Raw genomic sequence first — 22440 nt, 5'->3', positions numbered from 1 at the left:
ACAGACACTTTATCAGGGTCACCAGTCTTATTTTAATGGGAGCTTCATAGTCATTATATTTAGATTAATACACAGCCACCCAATACAGAAAATACTTAACTCTCAGCTTGAAGTGGGATATAAGACCAATTTTAACTGAAGATACTTGTGTTTTTTTAAATAAATTGTTACATCTTTCACCAAAATGCAAGATACATACAAAAAGCTTTCCTATTATACTAATATCAGAAGTGTCATTAGGAACCCTTAAAATATTTGGTAATTCAGAACTCTTTCAGAAGAGAGCTTAAGGATAACCTTTAGAAAGTATTTTACTAATAAATGATCAGGACCCACAAGTATCTTATTTCTTACCCAGCTGAAATGGTTAGTATGTCCCATCATCCCTGGGTAAAATTCGGTCAATACTCTGTAAATCAAATAACTATTTATGTTCATTACAACAGTGCTAGTCATGTTAGCCAGTAAGTATGAAAATATTAAAAGATTAATATACTTATAAAGCATCTGTCATGCCATAAAATACATACTTGTATTTCTGAAAGAAGTTTGGAGCTTCAAAAAGTTTGGACCACTCTGCCTTACTCAGCAAAATTTCATCTGTGATAGCAAGACCTGAATTATAAAAACACATTTCAGCTTTTTCAGATATATATATAGATATTCATTTGAACAGTTTTAACAAAATACAAGGAGTAAAAGTATGTAAATGGAAGTATTACAACTACACAACTGAATATCTGCTTCACCTAAGGCATTACTCATGATTTAAGTTTGTTAAGGATGTATCAGAAGAACCTTGTCACTGACAACATCTTATGCTAATCAGTTAGCTCTCTAAGGCTTGAGGCAGAAGCTTCTTTTTCTACCGCACTACCCTAAGTCTTATTAATGGGAGATGATGGGGATCGAACCCAGGATATTATATATCAAAACAGGTTATCTACCACTAAGATTTGCAAGGGTTGTGTACAACTGGCTGTTTAAAACACTCAGCTGTACATACTGTGACCAAGAGTAGCTAAAACGCTTACGATGCAAAACTATTTGTTCAGGTATTAGAGTTGGCACCAGCACTCTTTCTGGGGAGTTCACTGAAGAGTTCGCTGTTGTTACTGCTTTCAGGAGTGCACTTTTCAGTAAATCAAAATTACTATATTTGAAAACCCTAACAGCTGTCAACAAAAATACTGAGCCACTGGAATACCCTGGGAAGCCAAAACTGGATGAAAAGCCAGATCTAGGATTGCGAATTTCCAATTTATTATGAAATGCTGTTCTTATGGTGACTTAACATTTAGCATAACCATGAGATTCCCAAGAGACTTAGATATGCATTAGCAGAATGCCTGGATCCAAGTTATCAGTCTACAGAACACATAATCTAGGGCAGATTACTTTCATTCTTTCAGGAAGATATGTTCACAATTACTTACCTTGCTTAAATTCTTCAACCATGACCATACGTGTAGAAACGGACACATTGTAGGTAGAGTTCTGCTGGGGGTATGCTGGTGTAATTATAGGCATAAGATGGTACCTATCACTGGGGTTTACCTATACATAACAACAGCCAATCAGTTTTCTTCAATCACATTCAAGGTAAAAAGTTTGGATCTGTCCATTGAAAAAATCCCAACGTAGCACATGAAATTGTATATTGATAAATAAGAATTGTGTGAACCACTTTAAATCATGAAATATTTGTGACATGCCACTAGTGAATAACGTCAATAAGGTGATTTATATGGGTAACCTACTTTAAACTCACAGTGACAAGATGAATTTTAGCCTGCTTTTAGAAATCAATAGAATTCCTTTATCTGTTTTCCAATTGTAACTGTATTCGGAGCTAACCTGCCTACTATCGTGCACCTAGAGCAATACCTCACTAATTCCTGAGCAACGTTTGAGATATTACCAGGCACTTTGGAACCCCTTTGCAATATGTGGTGCGATTTATTCCTGTAGTATATTTGTCAAGAAAAGGCCAATTAAAAAAAAAGACTAAGCACCCAACAGGACCAAATGTGTTTAACATAACCTTTATTTAGAACAGTATGTTTGATGAAGGAAGGAAAGAAGGAAAGGAAAAGTGCAGATGCATTTCAATACTTTTAAAGTTGCAATTTTTAAAATTGAAACCCTACTGTTTCCTTACATTGCTTTGTTTAGCTATTTGAATACAAAGGGCTTGTATTACATACTGTTCATATGCCAAAGGGTAACAAGGCAACAGGAAGGGTAAACAATCATAACATTTGATGTGGGCTTTTATTAAAGTAACTCTTAATTGAAAACAAAAACTGTACAATCTTCATATACATAAATTTTGCTGTGTTGGTCAACCAACAGGCTCCGATTCCAAGTACTCTGTAGTCAGAAGTCTTATATCCAGCTGGGTTTCAGCAAGCCCAGAACCCGACTGAGATAGCCACATGTAATAGGGATAATAAAATACCCTATTTCTTTTTTATAATACTTCTTGTGCATATTGTATGAGCCCAGTGAATTGTTCAGGAGCAGATAATCCTATAGCACTGCTGAAACTAAAGAGATGTGGACCTAGTCAGTGCTGAATGGAAGATCACTGGGAGTCCTGTGAAAGCCATTCTGAGCTTTCTAAAGGAATAATTGGATATAAGCCCCAAAACCACGTCCACTGCCATCCACGGCAAAAGGTATTATTCTTTGTTCGATATAAGCAACTGGTTACAGTAGGCACCTGTGGTGTTAGTGAGGTATACAGTATTAGGCCAACTTAGAACCACATTTCTAGTTGTGCTACTGGTCATCAACACTTAAAAGGTCTCAAGGAGATCATATCGTGAACGAACCTGGACCACCTCAAAGCTGAAGCATATTAACATTAAGCCTGGCATTTAGGAATTCTCAGAAAGGTATGAAATTATACTTTTATCTGCGAAAAATTAAGTCACATTCTGCATTTTACAAAGAGTAGAGGTGCTGTAAGTCTAACTATTCTTTGATTTTCTAATGAAAATAGGTTTCCTGGGGCTTAAGCAATTTGTTTTACTTTACAGTTTGATCTTATAGGGGGAAAAAATAATACACTAACCCTTGGGTCCCAAACAGGCAAATTAAGATTGCATTCTTCTGGCTGTTTCAATAGCACTGGATTTGGCCATTCCCTGTTTAGAGAGATTGTTGCACTGAGTAAGAAAAGCACTTATAACAAGCAAGCAAGCAAGCATGTTTGAATGTGAGGCTTCATTTTATACACCAGATGCAGCATCAGATGAAGTTTCTTTCCAAAGGAGAGAACTGCTACCCTACTTCCTTATAAAGGAATGAATTTTGTTTCCTTCAGTTCAATTTTCATACCGCTTAATTGGCAAATGCTAAAATTTAACAAAATTAGCAACTAACTATACTCTCAAGCCCAAGATGGGCAAAAGTTGACATCAGCAAAAGATACTGACAGTATGGACATTATTTGGCAATACATGTAATATGCTTCCTTATAAGTCACGGGTGGGATATGTGTAGCCCTCCAAATTCTGGTGGACTGCAACTTTCATCTGCCCTAGACAGCATAGCCAATTGTGAGAGATGATGGGAGTTGCAACCCAACAATATCTGGAGGATAACATGTTCTCCATCCCTGCTATTACACCCTCCCCCACAAGAGACTCAACTTAGAAGTTGGTGTAATGTGTAAATTGGCTCCAACACTGCCAGAAAGTATTAGTGTGTGTGCATTTTTAACGTTAACTCGTTTTAAGTAATTCTATTCTACTCATTAAAAAGTTATTGGCCCCATTCAGAAGACACCTTAAACCAGGCTTTAACCACGGTGGTTAAGCCAGAAAGCCGGGTTGTGTTCAGAAGACACCTTAAACCATGGCTTTAACCACAGTGAAGAAGGCTTTTTGCCATCATTTAAGTGATCTACTGAATGGGGCCATTCCTTCTAAGTTGCTGATTTTAATGCACATTTGAAGTGCCACCTTCGGATATGTTCCCCAAATACTAGATTACCTATTTAGATTAAGCAACCAGATATTTATGAACCCTTGCATAAACCAACACTGCATGTGCAAATGTTCCACAATACTTTAAATTTAGTTCTCTGACCAGTACAGCCCTAAAAGGGACACGTAAGCTCTTCCTAGAGAAATCAATCCAGGGAAGAGATGTACAATTGACTAGAGGAACCAAATCAGGGAGCACAGGACCTATGAAGCCACTAGATGTGCAGGGTATTCTTAACACAGAGATTATATCAAGGGGTTACTTATCAATCCAATTCTATTTTAAAGCACATGCTAAAATTGTCTAGTTGTAGTATCTGGAAGTATTTCAAATCCCTGACCTCAAGTATTTCGCAAAATACTTGCAGTCAGTTCATCATCAAGCATCTCAGTTATTCCATGAACCATGTAGCATGGCAATCACATGGCAATTTCTGTGGCCTATCTGACCACCATTAAGGGTTGCCATTTCGCTTGCCAAAGCTATCCAGGCTAGGTATGTATGCTGAACGTTCTGTGGCCCTCCACCCAATTAACCCTAAAATGGATGGAACTACAAACCAAGAGGTCACAGCTCCTCAATAGATCACATGCTTGTTTTTAAATGCTCACAAATGTAAGTAACTCTGTACTGAAGGCTTTAAAATAAGACCTGACAGTAGCCCATAGTGTCTTGCAATTCCTCAGGAGGACTGTTAATACTTAGGTGCACTTCTTAACCTGATACCATCTGAAGAAATGCCATAGAAACAACACTAAAATTCAGGGTCTATAATAAATTTTATTTTAGTGTAATCTAAATAAGACATACCATTTAGAAAATACCAAGAAAAATTTATGTACAAGAGTTGATGCTATTGCATTTGGATAAAGCTGGCAAGTTCGTGCTACTAGCATAGCCCAGGAAACTCCACCAAGGAAACCTAGTATATTGGAATAGATGTTGTGCCCTGTTGTTGTAAAGGGAAAAAAGACAAACAGCTTTAGTCATTTAATTCACTGGAAAGGAACATTTCTTTAAAAAGTGAGTTTTGTAAAACTTCACTTACGTTTGGCCCATAGTTTGATAGCTCTCAGTGTTAACCTGAAATTGTCAATGTTTGGTACTAGATGGAGAATTTCATCGGTTACCCTGCAACCTAGAAGACAGAAAACATGTTTTCATAATTAATATTAAAAAAATAACATTATACCAGATTGGGAAACCTTGGCAATTTATTACCTTGATTTCCTCTTCTCTTTAGAGGAATTTTTCATCATAATTTGTTTTCCTCCAAAGTGGGCCAGAGACTCAACATTCAATTTTGACAAGTAGCTGAGGGGTTTCATATTAGACTTTAAAACTATTTCCCCAAAACTTGTGATGTACAAGTGGGTTCGTCACAAAAAGTTGCCAAATCAGGTTTCTATATTGAATTGTCCCCATTTTGATAAAATCAAACTCTGGTTTTCAATGTTTGTGTTATCCAGTTAGCAACAAAGATCACACAACCCAGCTGAACAATTCTACTTAGCCATAAAGCATATGCGAAAGACAGTTAGAAAACATCATGTTCCACAAAGAATCTGAAGCTTAAGCTGGTTTCCTTTATCTACATTGATTTGGGAAAGTAACATATATGCTGATTAAGTCAACTGTCTGACTTAAGAACAAACTAAGATACTTCATAACTGTATGAAAGTATGAGTTGCAATCACATGGAAGGACATGCATGCTTGTCTCAAGCCATATTAAAGAAAAGGTAAACATATACACACAAAATGTTGGATACGTCTTCGTAAGTCAACCTTAAATCTACCATATATGTAATAAATAAAAATAATAATGTGGAACAGGCTCTTTCATAGTTGGCCTAAAGAAGGAAAACCATTTGAATTCAGTGTCTTGCAGTGTACAAAAATGTCAGTAAAATTACCTTCTAAATGTAACAATCGTTACGGTTAATCAATGAGCCAGGTCCAGTTTCTTCTCCACTATACTAAAAGATTCTAAATCGAATTATAATCTACTCACCATTAAGACTTCGTATGCATCTAATGTCTAAATTTTTAAGTAGGCTATCATCTCGAAGGTCTAGGTCTTCAGGAATAGTCTGTAGCGCTAATCGGGCAAACAAGATATCAATCTAAATAAGCAAAAATAAAGAAGGAAAATAAGTTCTCTATTAGCTTATGCAAGTCACTAAGCCTACAAACACCACCACAAAACTGGAATTATTTTAGAAAAATTCCAGGGCCACTGTATTCAATTCTCTCAGCATGAATAGTCAAGGATTTTAGGAACTTGTTCTGCTCATTAGGGTATCAGATACAAGTCTGAACAACTGCACTATCAGTGGCTTTGGTTCACACAACACTATCGAAGGTGGAATGTTGTGTGAATTCAACTGTGTTAAAAAAAACATGGTTAACCACAAACAACCAACGAAGAGAAGCCATGTTTGGGTTGTGAACTCTGGGTTGTTTGTGGTTAAAAAACCATAGTTTGTTACAGAGCTGGGCTCACACAACACAGCAACCCATGGTTCAATAAGCACCCACAGTTCAACCCATAGTCGTCCTTTTAAGTTTTCATTGTAAAATTTTATCCAAAAGGAAAGAAAAAATTGTAGCTCCACACATATTAATATATCAATCTCAATGCATGCAAATGAAATGAATGAAAATAAAGCTTTCTAAGAATTATCCATAAACTTCAACAAAAGAAAACCAAGTATTCCCAAGTATTCATTCGCAACTCGCATCTATACGCCACCCGTTCAAATGTTGAAAGTGAAGTTAGGTTTCCAATCCGTTGCGTTATAGGTGGCAAATATTTATCCTTCCAGTGTTGCAATACCAGTCTTTTACTTCTCAAAAGGGAACAAAGAAGCTGCTGTTTTTATACTGTTGTTTTTATGTCTCTGACGGTTTTTAAATTTTGTATACTTTTAATGTTTACTGTTTTTAGCTTTTGTGAACCGCCCAGAGAGCTTCGGCTGTGGGGTGGTATATAAATGTAATAAAATAAATAAATAAATACATTTGCACTGACTGCGAGTTAACTTCTTGTGTGAATTTAGTAACTAGGCCAGTTTGCACAATCACTACGGTCCACCATTGCTTATTTAAGGCAGCAAAACCTGTGGCTTATGGTGATGTGAAGCCAGGGAGGCTGGCTTATGTGAGGATTAAACAATGGGCTGTTTCAGGGTTAAGTGAGGGTTGTTTAACCTTTGCATAAGCTACCCTCCTTGGGTTCATGACTCAGTAAGCCACGGTGACCTCCCACCATGTCTTATATATTCAAATAGGCAACTGGCAGGTACCACAACCCACTGTACATCAAACAAGTCATGATGGGCTGCAGTGCTCATTTGAACCTGGTCACTGACTGCGTTCACACAACACGTTTTTCTTGAACTGTGGGTTGTTGTATTGTGAGTTATCATGTTGTCTGAACAAAGCACATTTTCTGTATGGTGGTTTGTTAATCATGCAGGATGGCTTATTTTTCTCTAACAAGTCACCTTGAGAAGCCATTGTTCGTTGTTCAGTTTTTCAGCCATCTTGCGGAAAACATACTGAATTCCAACAATATAATAACTGACCACGCGGAATATATTCAGACAACCTGATAACCCATAGTTCAAGAACAACTAACACTCAAGTACTAGTTGTGGGTTAGCATATTGTGTGAATCCAGCCACTGGTTGAGTTCAGTCAATCATAGGGGGAAAAGAAGCCATAGTGGCTTCTTTTCCACACCCCATGAGTGTCACTTGCACAATCAGCATTTCCCAAATTACACACGATGCGGCACAGGTAGCATATCATCGGTGACTTCTAAATCACCTCATGGTCCGTTGTGAGCACTTAGGAAAATGGTGGCACTGCAAGCAGCTTCTCCCCCCCCCACCCCCTACCCCGCGATCATCTGAACCAGGTCACTGTCTTTCAATAAATACTGAGGTAAAAAAAACGATTAAGAATAAGCTGAGTTAACCTTATATTAATTCATTTGTCTCTGCATAAGACTACAGGCATTTCTGTGATTGCAGTAACTTATCACAGAACTTAATTTTCCAAAAGAACTATCTGGCTATGCACAAATTTCATGCTATGTGAAAGAAAGAGAAAGCATAGAAATCCACAATTACTAAAATGTTCTGCATAACTTCGCCACGAGAACAATATGTGTGAGAGAAAGACTTGACACAAATAGCAGCTTTTACTTGTCTACATCAATTCCCTTAAGGAAAATTTGGGCCAAATGGACAGGAGGGCTGTAAGATGACTGGTGACCACTCTCATCATTCCAGTACCTCTTTTCTAGGAAAATGTGTTCATTTTGTGTGAGTGAATTCTGCACATGCGCATACTGGGCAGAACAGGGCGGGAGTATGCGTGCACATGAGCATTAGTTGTTTACCCTCCTGGTGAAGTTTACAGTCGCAGAAGTCTGCATCTGACAATCCAGGCAAACATTTCCGCATGCTTGCTGCTATTAATCTAGTGCAGCAAGTGGACATGTTTTAACATCCTTTAATGTTGCCAATAGCCCCTACTTGAACATGAAACTGCAAAAACTGTGAATGGGCTGATGCAGGTAGAGCTATCTTTTGTATAAACTGGTAGCTCTTCATGGGGGGTGGTCATAAATATAAATGCTACAATTTTTACGATAGCAGTGACATTTTTTTCAAGCTGCCACAATAATGCAAGCTATATAAATGTAATCTTCAGTGGAAGACATCCGTTCATACAAATGACTGCTTTGGATGAGGATGGCCTGCACATTTCCATGAGAGCATCCAATAAGTGTGACTGGATCCTAAATGATCAGATGTTTTGTTTCTAAAGTGTATAATATGCAACATGTGATGGTGGAAAAGATGTCTAATTTCTTCTTACCTCTATTCCATCAAAACACAGTTTGATAACAGGAACAAATGCTTCTTCAACAGCCTGAAAAATAAACATTTGCAATGAAGGGCACTTGTACTCAGAAACAACTATTTAAAAGGTTGGGTAAGATGGCTTTCTAGACTGTTCCAAACACTGATGCTATGATAATCAGAATTTACAGCCATACACTATTACAACAAACTGAATTTTAGCATAGAAAGATATACTATGGAAAGCTTTTATCATCTCTAAAACTAGCATTACCTCTATTTAAAACCACATATAATCAAAACATTTCTCAGTGTGCAATCAGTATATCATTTGGGGGAGGGGACTTATATTGTTCCAAAGTTTCTTATGTGGTCTAAAGAATTCCTTTTAAGAGAACCTGCGTACCCGTAAGTCTTTTACTTCTTCCTGTAATTTCAGCTTTTCATAAAATGAGGTGAAAAAATCACTCCTGTCAACATGCCTTGGTGCCACACACAAAGCATCAATATCCGCACCTAAAACAAACATCCATAAACATTGTTAGATTCCACATAAAGCTTATCAAAATACAACAGAGCATTGGCTACTTCTTAATACAAATGTTCTGTAGCATAGGATATATTTTCAATTATGGTGCCTAACAACTTTATTGCCATGTTGAAATATTGTTCCATTCAGTATGATTTAATGTAACTTTTACATTAAAATCTGCCATTTACAAACAACTCCAATCCAGCTTTCAGTCGGATTTCCTGTTCACCAAGATCTATAATGGATAAATCAGTTTAAACAAGACTCAACTTAACCTGAGTGTAAAGTCAGGTGGTTACTTTAGTATGCATCTAATTTTGCAGTCATTCTAATGGAAAATGGCTACTCCTAGTTCAACCTCCTGAAACCCATCTCTTTACACAGGCTTTCTGGAAGACCCTTCAGCGTGGTGGCGCCCCTCCTGTGGAATTCCCTGCCTCTGGAGGTCAGACAGGCTCCAACCTTGTACTCCTTTCGGCGCCTCCTGAAAACATCTTTATTCCAAGAAGCCTTTCTTTAACATGCAGCCTTGGATTTCTGTGTTGTTGTTTTGCTTCTTTTTAAATTTTGTTTTAACTGTTTTATTCTGTTTTTATTTTCATTTTACCCTGTACACCGCTCCGAAATTTTTTCAATGAGGAGCGGTATATAAATATTCTAAATAAATAATTCTAAATAAATAATGACCCAACCAGTTATTTTGGTAGCACACAGTAGAGTGTATGGATATATTGCTAATTAATTGTATTGTTCCTTATTGCTATTTTTATTGTTGTTTTGATGCCATTGTATTTTATGTTCACCACTTTAGTACCTCTGTGGTAAGTGATTTCTGAATTTTAATAATAACAGTAACAATAATAATACAAAATTTAAATTTTACTATAGACCATATAATAGGTTGAAGCTGAAATCTTATACCCATTTACCTGGAAGTAAACCCCAATGAACTTAACTAGACTTATTTTTGAGAAGACATGTATAGGGTTGCACTGTTAGTCTATGACATAAGCATCATTTGAAGATAGGCAGAAGCTGCAGAACAGATTTTGAGACTATCCAGTCACTCCGATAATACACAATAATGTACTGAATCACGTATTACATCTCATTGTGTTTTGTGTGTCAAACCCAGGTCTCACAGATCTAGACAAGCAATGGCTTGAATAGTAATATTCTATACCAGGGAAACAGAATATGCCAGGCAAAAGCTCTCTGAGCCACTTACTCTACAGGCCAATAACAAACTGGGAGTTTTATGATGCAGCAGCAAAAAAGTCATACTGCACTAAATATTAACAAAAATTTGAAAACAATCAATGCATTATAGTAATAGACAATTAGAAAGGCTTCAAGTATACAAGTGGTACCAAGAATGAGCAGCCCAATACTGGCTCCTAACAAACATTATCATCTACTGAAGGACTGCACCATCCTCTCTAGTCTTGATGGGCCAGAATGCAAGAAACTGAAAGATACTTTCCACCTCACTGCCTTGCAACTAAACACAGGTGTATTATGGAAGGGCAAGTGAAGAAGTACTAACAACTACTTCTGCCCTAGTGAAATAGAATCTGGCTAAGTACCAGCACCAGTTACAGCTTCATACTACAATCAAGATCCTATCAGGTTGCATACCCTATAGAGTCCACTTGGATTGGACAGCAAGTCAAGCAAATCTCTTATGTAATTGGAATGCAATTCATTCTAAGGTGACGTTTAAGCTAAATCTTCAGAACATATTGTATCACCCATAAAATATCAGCAAAAACTGGCCAACTGTGAGATATACTCCTTATGCTAGCATGAGTGCCTTATGCTGTGCCAGGCATAATGCTTTCACGCCATGTTATCTGCATGCTGTATTTCAAGTGTAGCTTACTACTGAAGTGTTTGGTGGGCGCATCCACAATTTAACATAGTTGCAGTGCTAGTTGAATGGCAGACATGGATAGGCCTGCCACGTCACTACGCAGTGGAAGTATAGTTGGATTCAGAAACTAGTTGCTATTATGATTAATATGATGCAACTTCTAGTCAACATCCTTATCTAATCGTATGTCCTTGTGGGGGATTTATTCCACTTCCAACAGAATACTGAGGAAGGTTTTGTACATTCCTTTGTTGGACACTGTGCTATTTTTATACCTCACATTAGCTGCCCACTAGGCACTAAGGTAGCCAACATTTTATACACATATACATAAGGTACATATCAGAAACACATTACCTTTTGTATGGACGCCTAATCTATACGACCCAAATGTAAAAATTTTCCCTCCAACGTTTTCTATTACAGACTGTGGAAGATTCTAAAAGAAGCAAACACAGAATTTGGATTTTTAGAAGCAATGCAGTTATTGAAATAGTGAAGCATATCAAATAATAGAAGCTAGCTTTTAGTTACAGAGATAGCAGCTTACTTTAGTTGTGGCATATTGATAAGAAAGGGACAAAGTCAGCAGCTTATAATCGCTAAGCAATCATGAGAATTTACTTGGAGAACACAGAAGTTTGCTATTCAGGTGTTGCATAGGCCACGCATGCATGCATCTGTGTATACATCTGCATGTACCATTTCCAATGGCATTTTCTTCGTTTTCAAGATAAACTCTAGACTGCTTAAGCTCAATGTAACATATATTGACCCATTATAATGGACCAACTTATATTCTATACTCTAATTAAAAGTCATATGAAGCTCATATTTGGCTCCTTAGTTGCTAAGAATCTACTCGTGGAAAGAGGGACTTCTAGTATCACAAACAAGATTTTTCCACTGGTGAAAACTGCTAAGTACCAAATACATTGGTTTTAATATTGAACATTCAGTTCTGGCTGCAGTGATTTCCAACCTTGGGTTCCCAGATAAAGTTGGACTAGAACTCCCATCAACCCCAACTACTGGCCATGCTGGCTGGAAGTTCACCAACAAGTGGGGATGCAAGATTGGGAATCAATGAGCTAAGGGCTCAGTTCAGACAACAGGTTAGTCAACGCAGTGTGAAAACTCCACTCAACAGTTGAGTTTTTAGGAGGTATTCCCCATGCAACATGTTCTAACACCACCGTTGCTTGACTGTGGACTACCGTGGAGTTTGATTGACAGTTCCTCTGCCCTCTTTCCTCCCAATGGTATCCTATCAGCCACTGCTGCAAAAAAACAATCCCAGTAGCTCTCCTAGAGCAGCACTCGCTCCTTTCACAGCTCTCGCCAGGGAATTCTGTAGCCAGGGGGAAAAGTCAACTCAACAGAAAACTATATGGAGCTCGCCACACAACAAACAATACAACGGTTGTGCAGGAACTCTCCTCTGCATAGAGTGTTTTTCCAAAAAACTCCACTGTTGTGTGGATTTTTCCTGCCAGACAACACATTTCTCAACAGTGGTGTAAAAACTCCACCATGGAGTTCTAAAACTACTGATGAGAAACAAGTTGTCTGAACTAAACCAATGAAATATGTCTCATAGTAAATCTACAAGGATAAAGACATTCATACCTTAATTTCACTGATTTCACGTATCCATTCTTTTACTAGGTTATTTAGTTTTCCCAAAATTAGAATTCTGTTGATGAAAAACATTGCAAAAATAAATTACACCCAATCAAGAAATTCACCTAGGTGCTAACCCCCATCACATAAGAGGGTATTAAGAGTATAGCAGAGGAACCGGGGGAATGTTTTGATTCAAGAAATTTGTTTAAACTAGTCCCTATGCTCCCATTATCAGATTTGCATCTCACTTTCCCTTGAAGGAGTTCAGAAAAGCATACATGGAGTTACTCCATATGTTCCTCACAACAGCACTACAAATAAGGTTGCCATGTTACCAGAAAAAAATGGCCTGATGTGCTCTAACAGCTTTAACAGCAGCTTAATCTGCAGAAATCAGATGAAGCTTTTTAAGAAATAACCATTTCAGCTAACTGCTACAGATCAAACTATATTAAAGGCACAATTAAAGCAACCAGATCAGAAGTTGGCACCCTACCTGTGAGATAGGCTAGCTGAGAGGTGAATGGACCAAGATACTTGAACCCGGTTTGCTTTACATTAGATTTTGAGTCACAGATTTGGGGAGGAAAATATTTTCATTCCTGGAATGCTTTTAACCAAAGGAATCTTAAACTTGACATTCTAGAAGCAAAAAGGCACAGATGCCTTATTGCTACCCACATAAGCTTAGTGATCATAGCAACCACATAACTGGTCAAATGGAAACAACTATTTTTTTAATTTTATTTTGGAGGGTATCACTCTTTGCTTGCCAACAAGAAGCAACCAACGAACAACAGACAGTTTTGTTGTGAACACCCAAGTTCACAGATCAACAAAAAACCATAGATTCTCTTTCTGGGTGGTTCATGGTTAACAAACCATGGTTTCTTAGGAAGGCTGGGTTCACACATCTCGACAATCCAGAATTCAAACAGAATTCAAAATAAATCATGGGTTAGGGTTATGTGTGAACCAGTACAGTGAGATTTGATTAGTGTATGAAACTGATTAAACATAATCAACCTATCTTCCTCCCCACCTCGTTCTTTTTCACTGAAAAACAAGAGGGACGAATCAGTATATTTGGGGGGCTGCTTTTAACTTGGTAATTCTGCTTTAATGATGGAATATTGCTATTTTTATGCCTGTTTTTATCTTTTGAAAACCACTTTACCCAACTTCTTTTGAGATGGGTAAAAGACATACATTTTTGGGTAAATTCATAAATAAAAAAACCTGAAGCTTGCAGAAGTACAAAACACATTTAAAAACCTAACAGAGCAATAAAATAAATACGTAAATAAAAAACAATCCAACTAGGATTAGGCATGGCTGCCATTCTGTATTTACTATTTCTCTCTAGTTTATTTGTTAGCAAAACAAGATGGGAAGGGGAAAGTGTGTTATAAGTAGTAAATAGAAATGTTTCAAGAGCCATTTACAAAATTAGCATAACTCCCACTCCTGTGAAGTCCATACAACTTCGAATAGAGTCTTATGTTAACAGTATACTGCTGACATGGAAAGTAATGATGTCATTCATTTCTCCAATGTGGCTCCTACAGGTTACCAATATGACGTGGAACCTGACAGTGCGAGAGAAACAACTATTCTGTTAGAAAAAACACAAGAATCAGAGAATGAACAGTAGATATTACAAAAGTATCTACTTAAATGAATACTGAGATACTTTTCAAGACTGCGTAGTTCCAATGACGAGCTCCAACTAATTAGAAGATCTATCCAATGTTTCACTGCTCTATATCACCCCAGTATGAATTTTCATCTCTCCACAGATTAAATATTAATAAACTGAAAGTGTCATGCTCACCTACGTTGCAGCTCCTCCTCCTCTTCAAAGACACCAAAGGGTTTAAGGGTTTCAATTAATTTCTGAGTAAGCACACAGTCATTCTCCTTGGGGGCAGCTAAACTGATAGGTGAGGTAATGCCATAATGCTTCTGCGGTTGCTGTGTTTGCTGTGATCCCTGGGTTGTAACTGGACTAATAAAGGTAAGTAAGACAAAAGTAAGAGAAATGGCACATCAAAATCAGCAAAATCCATTCACTGTATTCAACAGAGAAAAAGACATGTACATAATAGGAAAGTAGGCAGCTCAAATAACCTAATATTGCACATTAAACTATGTCTACACTATAGACACTTAATCACTTACACTGTCTTAACAATCCCTTAATGACCATCAACAACCTTGTCTTGTTCATAATTGGAGTGGTTAAAGTATGGTAAATGAGGATAAATCTTCTAGGTAATGCAGTACCCAGGTGCAATCCTGGATGTGTAGCAAAATAAGTTACTTCAGCTTTAGGTTCTATCACCACAATAGGAAATTAAGCAAACAGCCCAAAGCTATATATATTTAATGTGAAACAAATCCTACTTTGTTCAATAACTGCAGATTGAGTCACCCCCCCCAAAAAAAAGTTTTACAAATAACTCAGTTGTCTGTAAGAGGAGGAATTAGTTTTAACAATTTTAAACCCAGCCAGATCAGACCAGGATTATATAGTCTTATCACAGAAATATGAAGACCCAGAAAACCCCCCAGAAAAAATCAGGAAAAAACATTTTCCCCGTTTTATTTTGAGGACCATTGTCAGTTCTTCCAAAAACCTGGAAAATTGAACAACTTTGGATTGTGAATTATTTTCTGTCAGAATTTAAGACTAAGCATTTATATACTGTTACCCAGCCTTACTCCCCACAATATGATTTTTAAAATCTATGTATTAAGAACACTTTTACAGAAAGACTAGAGATGTAAATTGTCTGGAAATAATGAAGGCATGGGGGAAAATATTTTTAATATTCTCTGTAGGATTCTCAGCATATTTATTTATTTAGGCTGATCATATGAAAAGGAGGACAGGGCTCCTGTATCTGCAGGAGTTATACTAGAGTGACCAGATACAAAAGAGGGCAGGGCTCCTGCAGCTTTGTGATGAAGAGGGAATTTCCCCAGGTGCTGCATGCCTACAAATGACACCTGCTGAAATTCCTTTTTCTATGCAACTGTTAAAGATAAAGGAGCCCTGTCCTTCTTTTCATATGGTCACCCTATCCCTAGGGCACCACTGGCTGGAGGCATATAATCCAACACATTTGGAGAATCCACAACTGGGTTAGAAAAGGGGTGTGTGATGAGACTTTCTTTTTTCTTTTTTAAAAAAAATCTAGTTGTCTTACAACACTTTCTTTGGGAAGGAAAAAAAAGGCGAGGGAGAAATTTACACCTGTTTATTTCAGGAGTGAGGCAAGAGCTGATAGGAGTTGAAACCCAACAACATGGGGATGTCACCCATTCTTGGTTTATTTAAAATGAAATGTTTTCCCTTTCTGATGTGCCCTCCTTTTCATATGGTCACCCTATAAGTACTTCATTTTGTCTGTCCTGAATCTTCCACAATTCAGCTTCATTGGATGATTTGAGAGGGAAGAATGCTCTCTATCCACTTTCTCTGCAGTGGGCATAGTGTTATAAACTTCTACATGTCCCTGACCCATTTCACACACACACCCCAAACTAAAAAGCCCCAGGAACGTTCACTTTTTCTTGTAGGGAAATTACTCCAGCTCCTTGATCATTTTGGTAGAATTTTTTCCAGGTATCCATCTTTTTTGAAATATGGCAACCAGAACTGAACAGTGTGGTCACACCAAAGATTTATGTAAAAGTGTTAAGACACTGGTTAAGACACACAGTTCCCTTTCCTAATGATTCCCAGCATGCAATTCACTTTTTTCTATGTCTTGACTGACAAAAGTAGAACACTTGAAGGGGAAATTAGTACATGTGTACTCATGTTCTAGTATAAACAACTTTTTTTAAAAAGAGATTTCTCAACTAGAACAGAACTAAGTTGACTTTGGGTCAATGCAACGGCAATAGCGCTCCGTCTTAGCCACAGTTAAAGGAGAGCATGTCATGAAACTCTTTGTTTTCACCCCTTCCCTTTTGGAGCAAATTTCTTCAACCTTAGCATTTAAGGGTAACATCAACTTTAACTGTGATTAGAGCTAACAATATGCAGGTATTTATTTATTTGTCACATAGGTAACATTAGCTGTACAAAATTGCTTGAACAAAAACATTTCCCATGACTATTTCCTAAAACAAAGGAGACAAATAAAAATTTAGCGAGGCCAAGGCCATTTTACCGCTATTCCAAAATATATTCTATTTTCATTATTTGCACTGCTTGTAAGGAGTAATATCCCTACTTTAACACTACTTACTTCTCTAATAATTTAAACAAACCCAACTCAAACCAACAACTCTGCATTCCTGTGGCCAGTACCATAAATGTAAAAATCTGGGGTGGCTACATTCTCAAAAAAGAATCATAGAGTTGAAAGGTATCTCCAAGAGCATCTAGTATAAACCCTTGCTCGATGCAGGCTCTGCACGTTCGTTCTGATTTTCGTAACACTCCGAGTATGTTAGCACAAGTAAACTACCACTCAACAAGCTATATCCCACCAGCGACAAATCTGGACATCAGGCAATAAAGGAACCAAAGTATTTTCTGATTAAAAGCACACAACGCAGCGTTCCATCTAACCTGAACACACTTGATTACTTCCTGTACTGTGTGGAATAAAAGTTTAGCAATACTAGAGATTAAGAAGGTCTAATTACCCAGAACAGTCACTGTTTAATAGATGTTACACCACTAAGGTGGCTATCAATTTTTTTTAACATCCAAGAACCACTACTGACAAAGTAATCCTAAGAAGGTTCGCCTAGAAGTATATCCTACTGAATTAAATGGGATTTATTCTCCAATAAGATTGGGGAAAGCGGGTCCACTTTGAACATTATAGGACCCACCTCCTGTCTCAGACCAAGGGTCCACCTATTCCAGCACATTTCTAATAGTAGACTGATAGATGGTGCTTGAAAAATTACATGCAGGGCATGAAGTAAACAGCCCTTCCACATTGCATGTCCCAGGAATTTTAAATTCAGACGTAGACTGCCTTTGAACGTGGAGATTTACTAGGCACCACCAATTCCTGCAGCAATGAATTCCATATGTCTATCAGTACATTTAGATATAAATCTAAAGATATGTGCTGAGAAAAAGTCTGAGGTGTCCCATGCTCATGTCTTTGATCCTGTGTTGCAAAAACCTTTGTTTGCTTGTTTAGATGAAATGGTGAACCAGGATCTGGATTTACTAATTCCCACAACTGAGGCAAGCATGGAGTAGGAAGGAGGCTCATTCTAAACAGCCCCTAAATGTTTTAAGTGTAGTTCCTCTGATTCATTCTATTGCTATTTCTTTTATTACTGTGGTTTAAATTGATTTGCGTTGGGTTTTTTTTGTTACATTTTCACCAGAATTTTGTATTATATTGTTAGCTGCTTTGAGCGCCATTTTGGGTGGAAAGGCCAGATATAAATTTAATAAATAAAATCAATCAGAAGGTGCAGCTGTAAAAACCATCATTTCAAATGACAAAACTCTTTGGGGCTGAAATATGTGAAGGCATAATAAACCAATTTATCCACTAGGTCTTTTTCACTCAAGGCATTAATGACAAGTTTGAAACTGACAATTCTTTTTTCTTAGTTAACACAAAAGCTCAAAACAGAGCTAATTGAGCAGCCTCAATAAAAACTGAATTTGATAGAGTTCTACACTCCAAAATAAGCTTTGGGCTACACCATATTATATTTCCATTACAGGGTGACTGTCTCAAGACCACCAGTAATTCTCTATCAAAATTATTGTTTTTGTGCAACACCCTTTTATGTGTGATAATCCCAGACAACAAATAAGTAGCTACAGATATGCACCACAAAGCCCCTGCAAATTATATACCCACATTTCCAGGAGTGTCCTTTATGAGAGGCTGTAATATAGTATTCAATGTACTGCTTCATTTGAGACCAAGACACTGCCATACACAATGAGCCCACACAGACATAAGTATAAATGAATAAGAAATTGGGGGGGGGTGTACCCCACGATAAAATTTGGGCCACCTTAAATCATACACGTACAATATCAGGAGATTGCCACCTTTGAGATGCCCTAGCATTGCCTCCAGCCTAATAGTTCATTTTCATGCAAACCAGTGCCATGTGCTCTTGGACCACATCAATAATTGCCAATACATGTAGAAATAAGTAGGGAACTGGAGATATGCATGTCAAAACATTCACTGGCATAACCAGGAGGTTGGTGCTCTTGAGATGCCCTAGCATTGGACCTGGTGCAAAACAATATCAGGCATGTGGCCTATTTATTTATTTAAAATATTTCTTAGCCACCTTTTATGGCAGAAGCTCTCACAGGGCAGCTAACAATAAATACCAATAGCAGCAAATATATGGAAACATCAATTGGCCTAATCAGCCTGTGTAATGTCAGAATCTGTGTGAGCTTATCTCTGTCAGTGTTCTCGTAACAGTGCTGGGGTGGAACCCACCCTACTCCCAGTTCACCTGCTGATTTGGCCTTGACAGCCGGGGAGGCGGAATGCTCTGTGAGGACCTGATGGAAGGAGGGTGGGATTTGCAGAATTGTCATCCAGGTTGAAGTGTCAATGCTGGAGGGCCAAATAAAACACCCTGCTTGGACATCGGCCTTGCTGAAAGGCCAAAACCTCTTCTGTCAAATGGGTCCAGGAGGTGTCCTACAGTCACATTTCCCCCCTCTAAGTTGAGGTGAAGGTGAGCAACCTTTGCCAGGAACATTCTCGTCTTCTTTGCCCAAAAACCTCTGTTTGGATCCAACATCGCCTGAGCCTTGGGAGGCACTGTGCACATGAGAAGTATTTTGAAAAGTACTGTGTTGCTTTTCATAGACTTTGAACTCTCATTTTGGTGTGGTTGGTTGTGTGTTTTCCTTTTCATCATCCTAGAGTGCAGGCAGGCTGAGTTTGATCCAAACCTGCCACTACTGTTTGACCCTCTAGTGTTGACACTTTGGTGATCTTTTGGAACCACCCACCCACCTTTGCCAAGTTCTCATGGAGAGGTTCCTGCTTCCCTGCCTACTGAGGCTAAACCACCAGGTGGATGGAGTAGGGTCACCACCACTCATGCCCGGGCTCTGCTCTGAGAACACTGACACAGATAAACACACACATACTCTGACATTCCACAGCATCAATAGGCCCAGATCCTTCCAGATTTACCTTTTTAAACTTTTATTTTTATTTCCAATCATAAAAAACAAACAAGTAAACAAACATCACAAAAACAACACACATACATTTAAAATGAGATTCCGATTTTCTCCACAGCAAAAATAAGTAACAATATGTTCTCTTACTCTTTAAGCACAAAAAATGAGAAATTCCCCTCTTTTTGATATCTTAAAGTATTCTTCTTATTCGTTGAATCCACAGATAATTCTAGATCCTGCAAAAAGCCTATAAGAGGTTTCCATTCGGTTGTAAACAGATTATTTCTGACTAAATCCCAGCTATGAACTACAAGGTCCATTGCACTGTTGGCCTCTAACACTATCTATCCATGGTTTGTTAACCACAAAGAGAACAGATTGTTTATTGTTGGGTTGTGAATTGTGAGTTGTTTGTCGTTAACACAAACAATGAGATTAGCCATCCCCAACCTGGTGCCCTCTGAAGGCCATGCTGGCTGGCAATCATGGGACTTGTACTCCAACACATCTGGAGGACAACTTGTTGGGGGAGGCTGGAACAGATTAATTCCATAAAAACAGTAACAATACATGAATCAGAACTTTTAAGTACCATGCACTGAAATCCACTAACTGAAGATTGTCCCGAACAACACAGTTCAAGAGCAGCCTGATCTCTTAGGGTGTAATCCTATTGACTGCTCCTTGGCGATTGGAAACCCCCAAACTTGGGAGTCTTCTGATCATCCAGTGGATGGGAGGAGCTGCAGAGACTCCTCCCATCCTGGATTTTTTTGCTAGAGTGGCTTGACAGCACTTCAGAGGGGGAAGGGAGGAGGCTGGAGATGCTTCAGGGCAGCTCATATCCAGTCTCCTTCCCTCCAAAACACCACTTTTTCCAACCTCAGAGCCAGCTGGCACTGTTCTTTCAGTGCTGGCTGTGAAGGAGGGAGGTCAGATCTCTGATCCGCCCTTCTGAGGTTAAGAAGGCTGTCTCTGATCTCAGATAGGGGAATCCCCAGTATCCCATGGTCCCTCAGACAATGTCTAAGGGCCACATGATTGCTCCTTCAGGTGTAATCTTATGCATGTTTTGTGAACCGCCCAGAGAGCTTCGGCTGTTGGGCAGTATAAAAATGTCATAAATAAATATAAATGTTTACACAGAAAAAAAATCCTACAACTCCCAACAAGCCGGGAGTTGTAGTAGGACATTTTTTTATCTAAATATGCATAGGATTGCACACAATAACTCAACACAGATAATGTAGGTTTCATATATCTAGCATATAAGTTTTCAGGTTTCAAAGAATTTCAAATTACCCAAGCATTGTAAAATACAGCTTTCTGTTGAATCCAGAATTGGGCTGATTAACAATACAAGATGCTACATTTCATTCTGTGGGTTACCCTCCAGAACAAGGAGCCAAAAATAAAACAGGTGATTTTGTTCATATTAAGTGAATGGAGCTTGAACACCAAAACAAGATGATGAAACCAATTTCTACATTTCCATCACTTATCATGTTTTGTTGAAATAAACTGAACAATCTTAATCAAATGGGAAAATTTTCATTTACCTAAGCAGAGTTTGAATATAACTTAAATTTCCAAAATAAGTATAGCTCTTGATATATGTTTTTAAAGTATCCCTATGAAATACAACACTGATGGTAGCAAACAGGCAAGATAAAATTTGGAAGATTCGATAAGATGAGCTATTAATCTTCTGCAAACAATAGCCTGCCAACTTAAAAAAGGAAATGTTCATGATATGTACTAAATAGACAATTGAATGACATTCATTTCCCCCAAATACTTAACTTTAGGCACCCAATTAACCACACAATGGAATCCCGGAGAGTTGTGATGATGCAACAGGACTTTTGGAATCAAAGACCCTTGTAACTCCCCTCACTGATCAGGGGTCTGAGCCCAACCATGTATGGAGGCCATAGGTTCCTTGCCCCTGACTTAGAGGGGCTTCTAGAACATAGACCAGTGAGGGAGGAAGCAGCAGCCAGGCACCTCTCCACCATGCCTGGGTCCAGCTCCAGCTCAGAGCCCCCTCCCTCCTGCTACCAACTGTCTCTGCAGAGGCCACCAGTGAGGGAGGAAGCAGCAGCCAGGCACCTCTCCACCGTGCCTGGGTCCAGCTCCAGCTGAGAGCCCCCTCCCTCCTGCTGTCAACTGTCTCTGCAGAGGCCACCAGTGAGGGAGGAAGCAGCAGTCAGGCACCTCTCCATCGTGCCTAGGTCCAGCTCCAGCTGAGAGCCCTCTCCCTCCTGCTACCAACTGAGAGCCCCCTCCCTCCTGCTGTCAACTGTCTCTGCAGAGGCCACCAGTGAGGGAGGAAGCAGCAGTCAGGCACCTCTCCATCGTGCCTAGGTCCA

The 22440-nt window shown here is 38.5% G+C and overlaps 1 protein-coding gene across 2 annotated transcripts in view; it reads right to left on the bottom strand.

Moving 5' to 3' along the window:
- The window catches only part of PAPOLA (poly(A) polymerase alpha), a 61689-nt gene that overhangs the window by 34838 nt on the left and 4411 nt on the right, over positions 1–22440 (bottom strand). For both annotated transcript variants that reach the window (XM_063118019.1, XM_063118020.1), the window contains exons 2-12: positions 14738–14911; positions 12907–12973; positions 11635–11716; positions 9279–9388; positions 8889–8942; positions 6010–6121; positions 5045–5134; positions 4807–4945; positions 3080–3152; positions 1437–1557; positions 531–615 (exon numbers count right to left, since the gene is read on the bottom strand). In XM_063118019.1, coding sequence (XP_062974089.1) covers positions 531–615; positions 1437–1557; positions 3080–3152; positions 4807–4945; positions 5045–5134; positions 6010–6121; positions 8889–8942; positions 9279–9388; positions 11635–11716; positions 12907–12973; positions 14738–14911 — 1107 coding nt within the window. The remainder of the gene's footprint in view (positions 1–530; positions 616–1436; positions 1558–3079; positions 3153–4806; positions 4946–5044; positions 5135–6009; positions 6122–8888; positions 8943–9278; positions 9389–11634; positions 11717–12906; positions 12974–14737; positions 14912–22440) is intronic.

The sequence above is a fragment of the Elgaria multicarinata genome, chromosome 2 (genome assembly GCF_023053635.1).
Source record: "Elgaria multicarinata webbii isolate HBS135686 ecotype San Diego chromosome 2, rElgMul1.1.pri, whole genome shotgun sequence".
NCBI classification, from domain to species: domain Eukaryota; kingdom Metazoa; phylum Chordata; class Lepidosauria; order Squamata; family Anguidae; genus Elgaria; species Elgaria multicarinata.
This window is presented reverse-complemented; position numbering and strand designations above follow the sequence as displayed.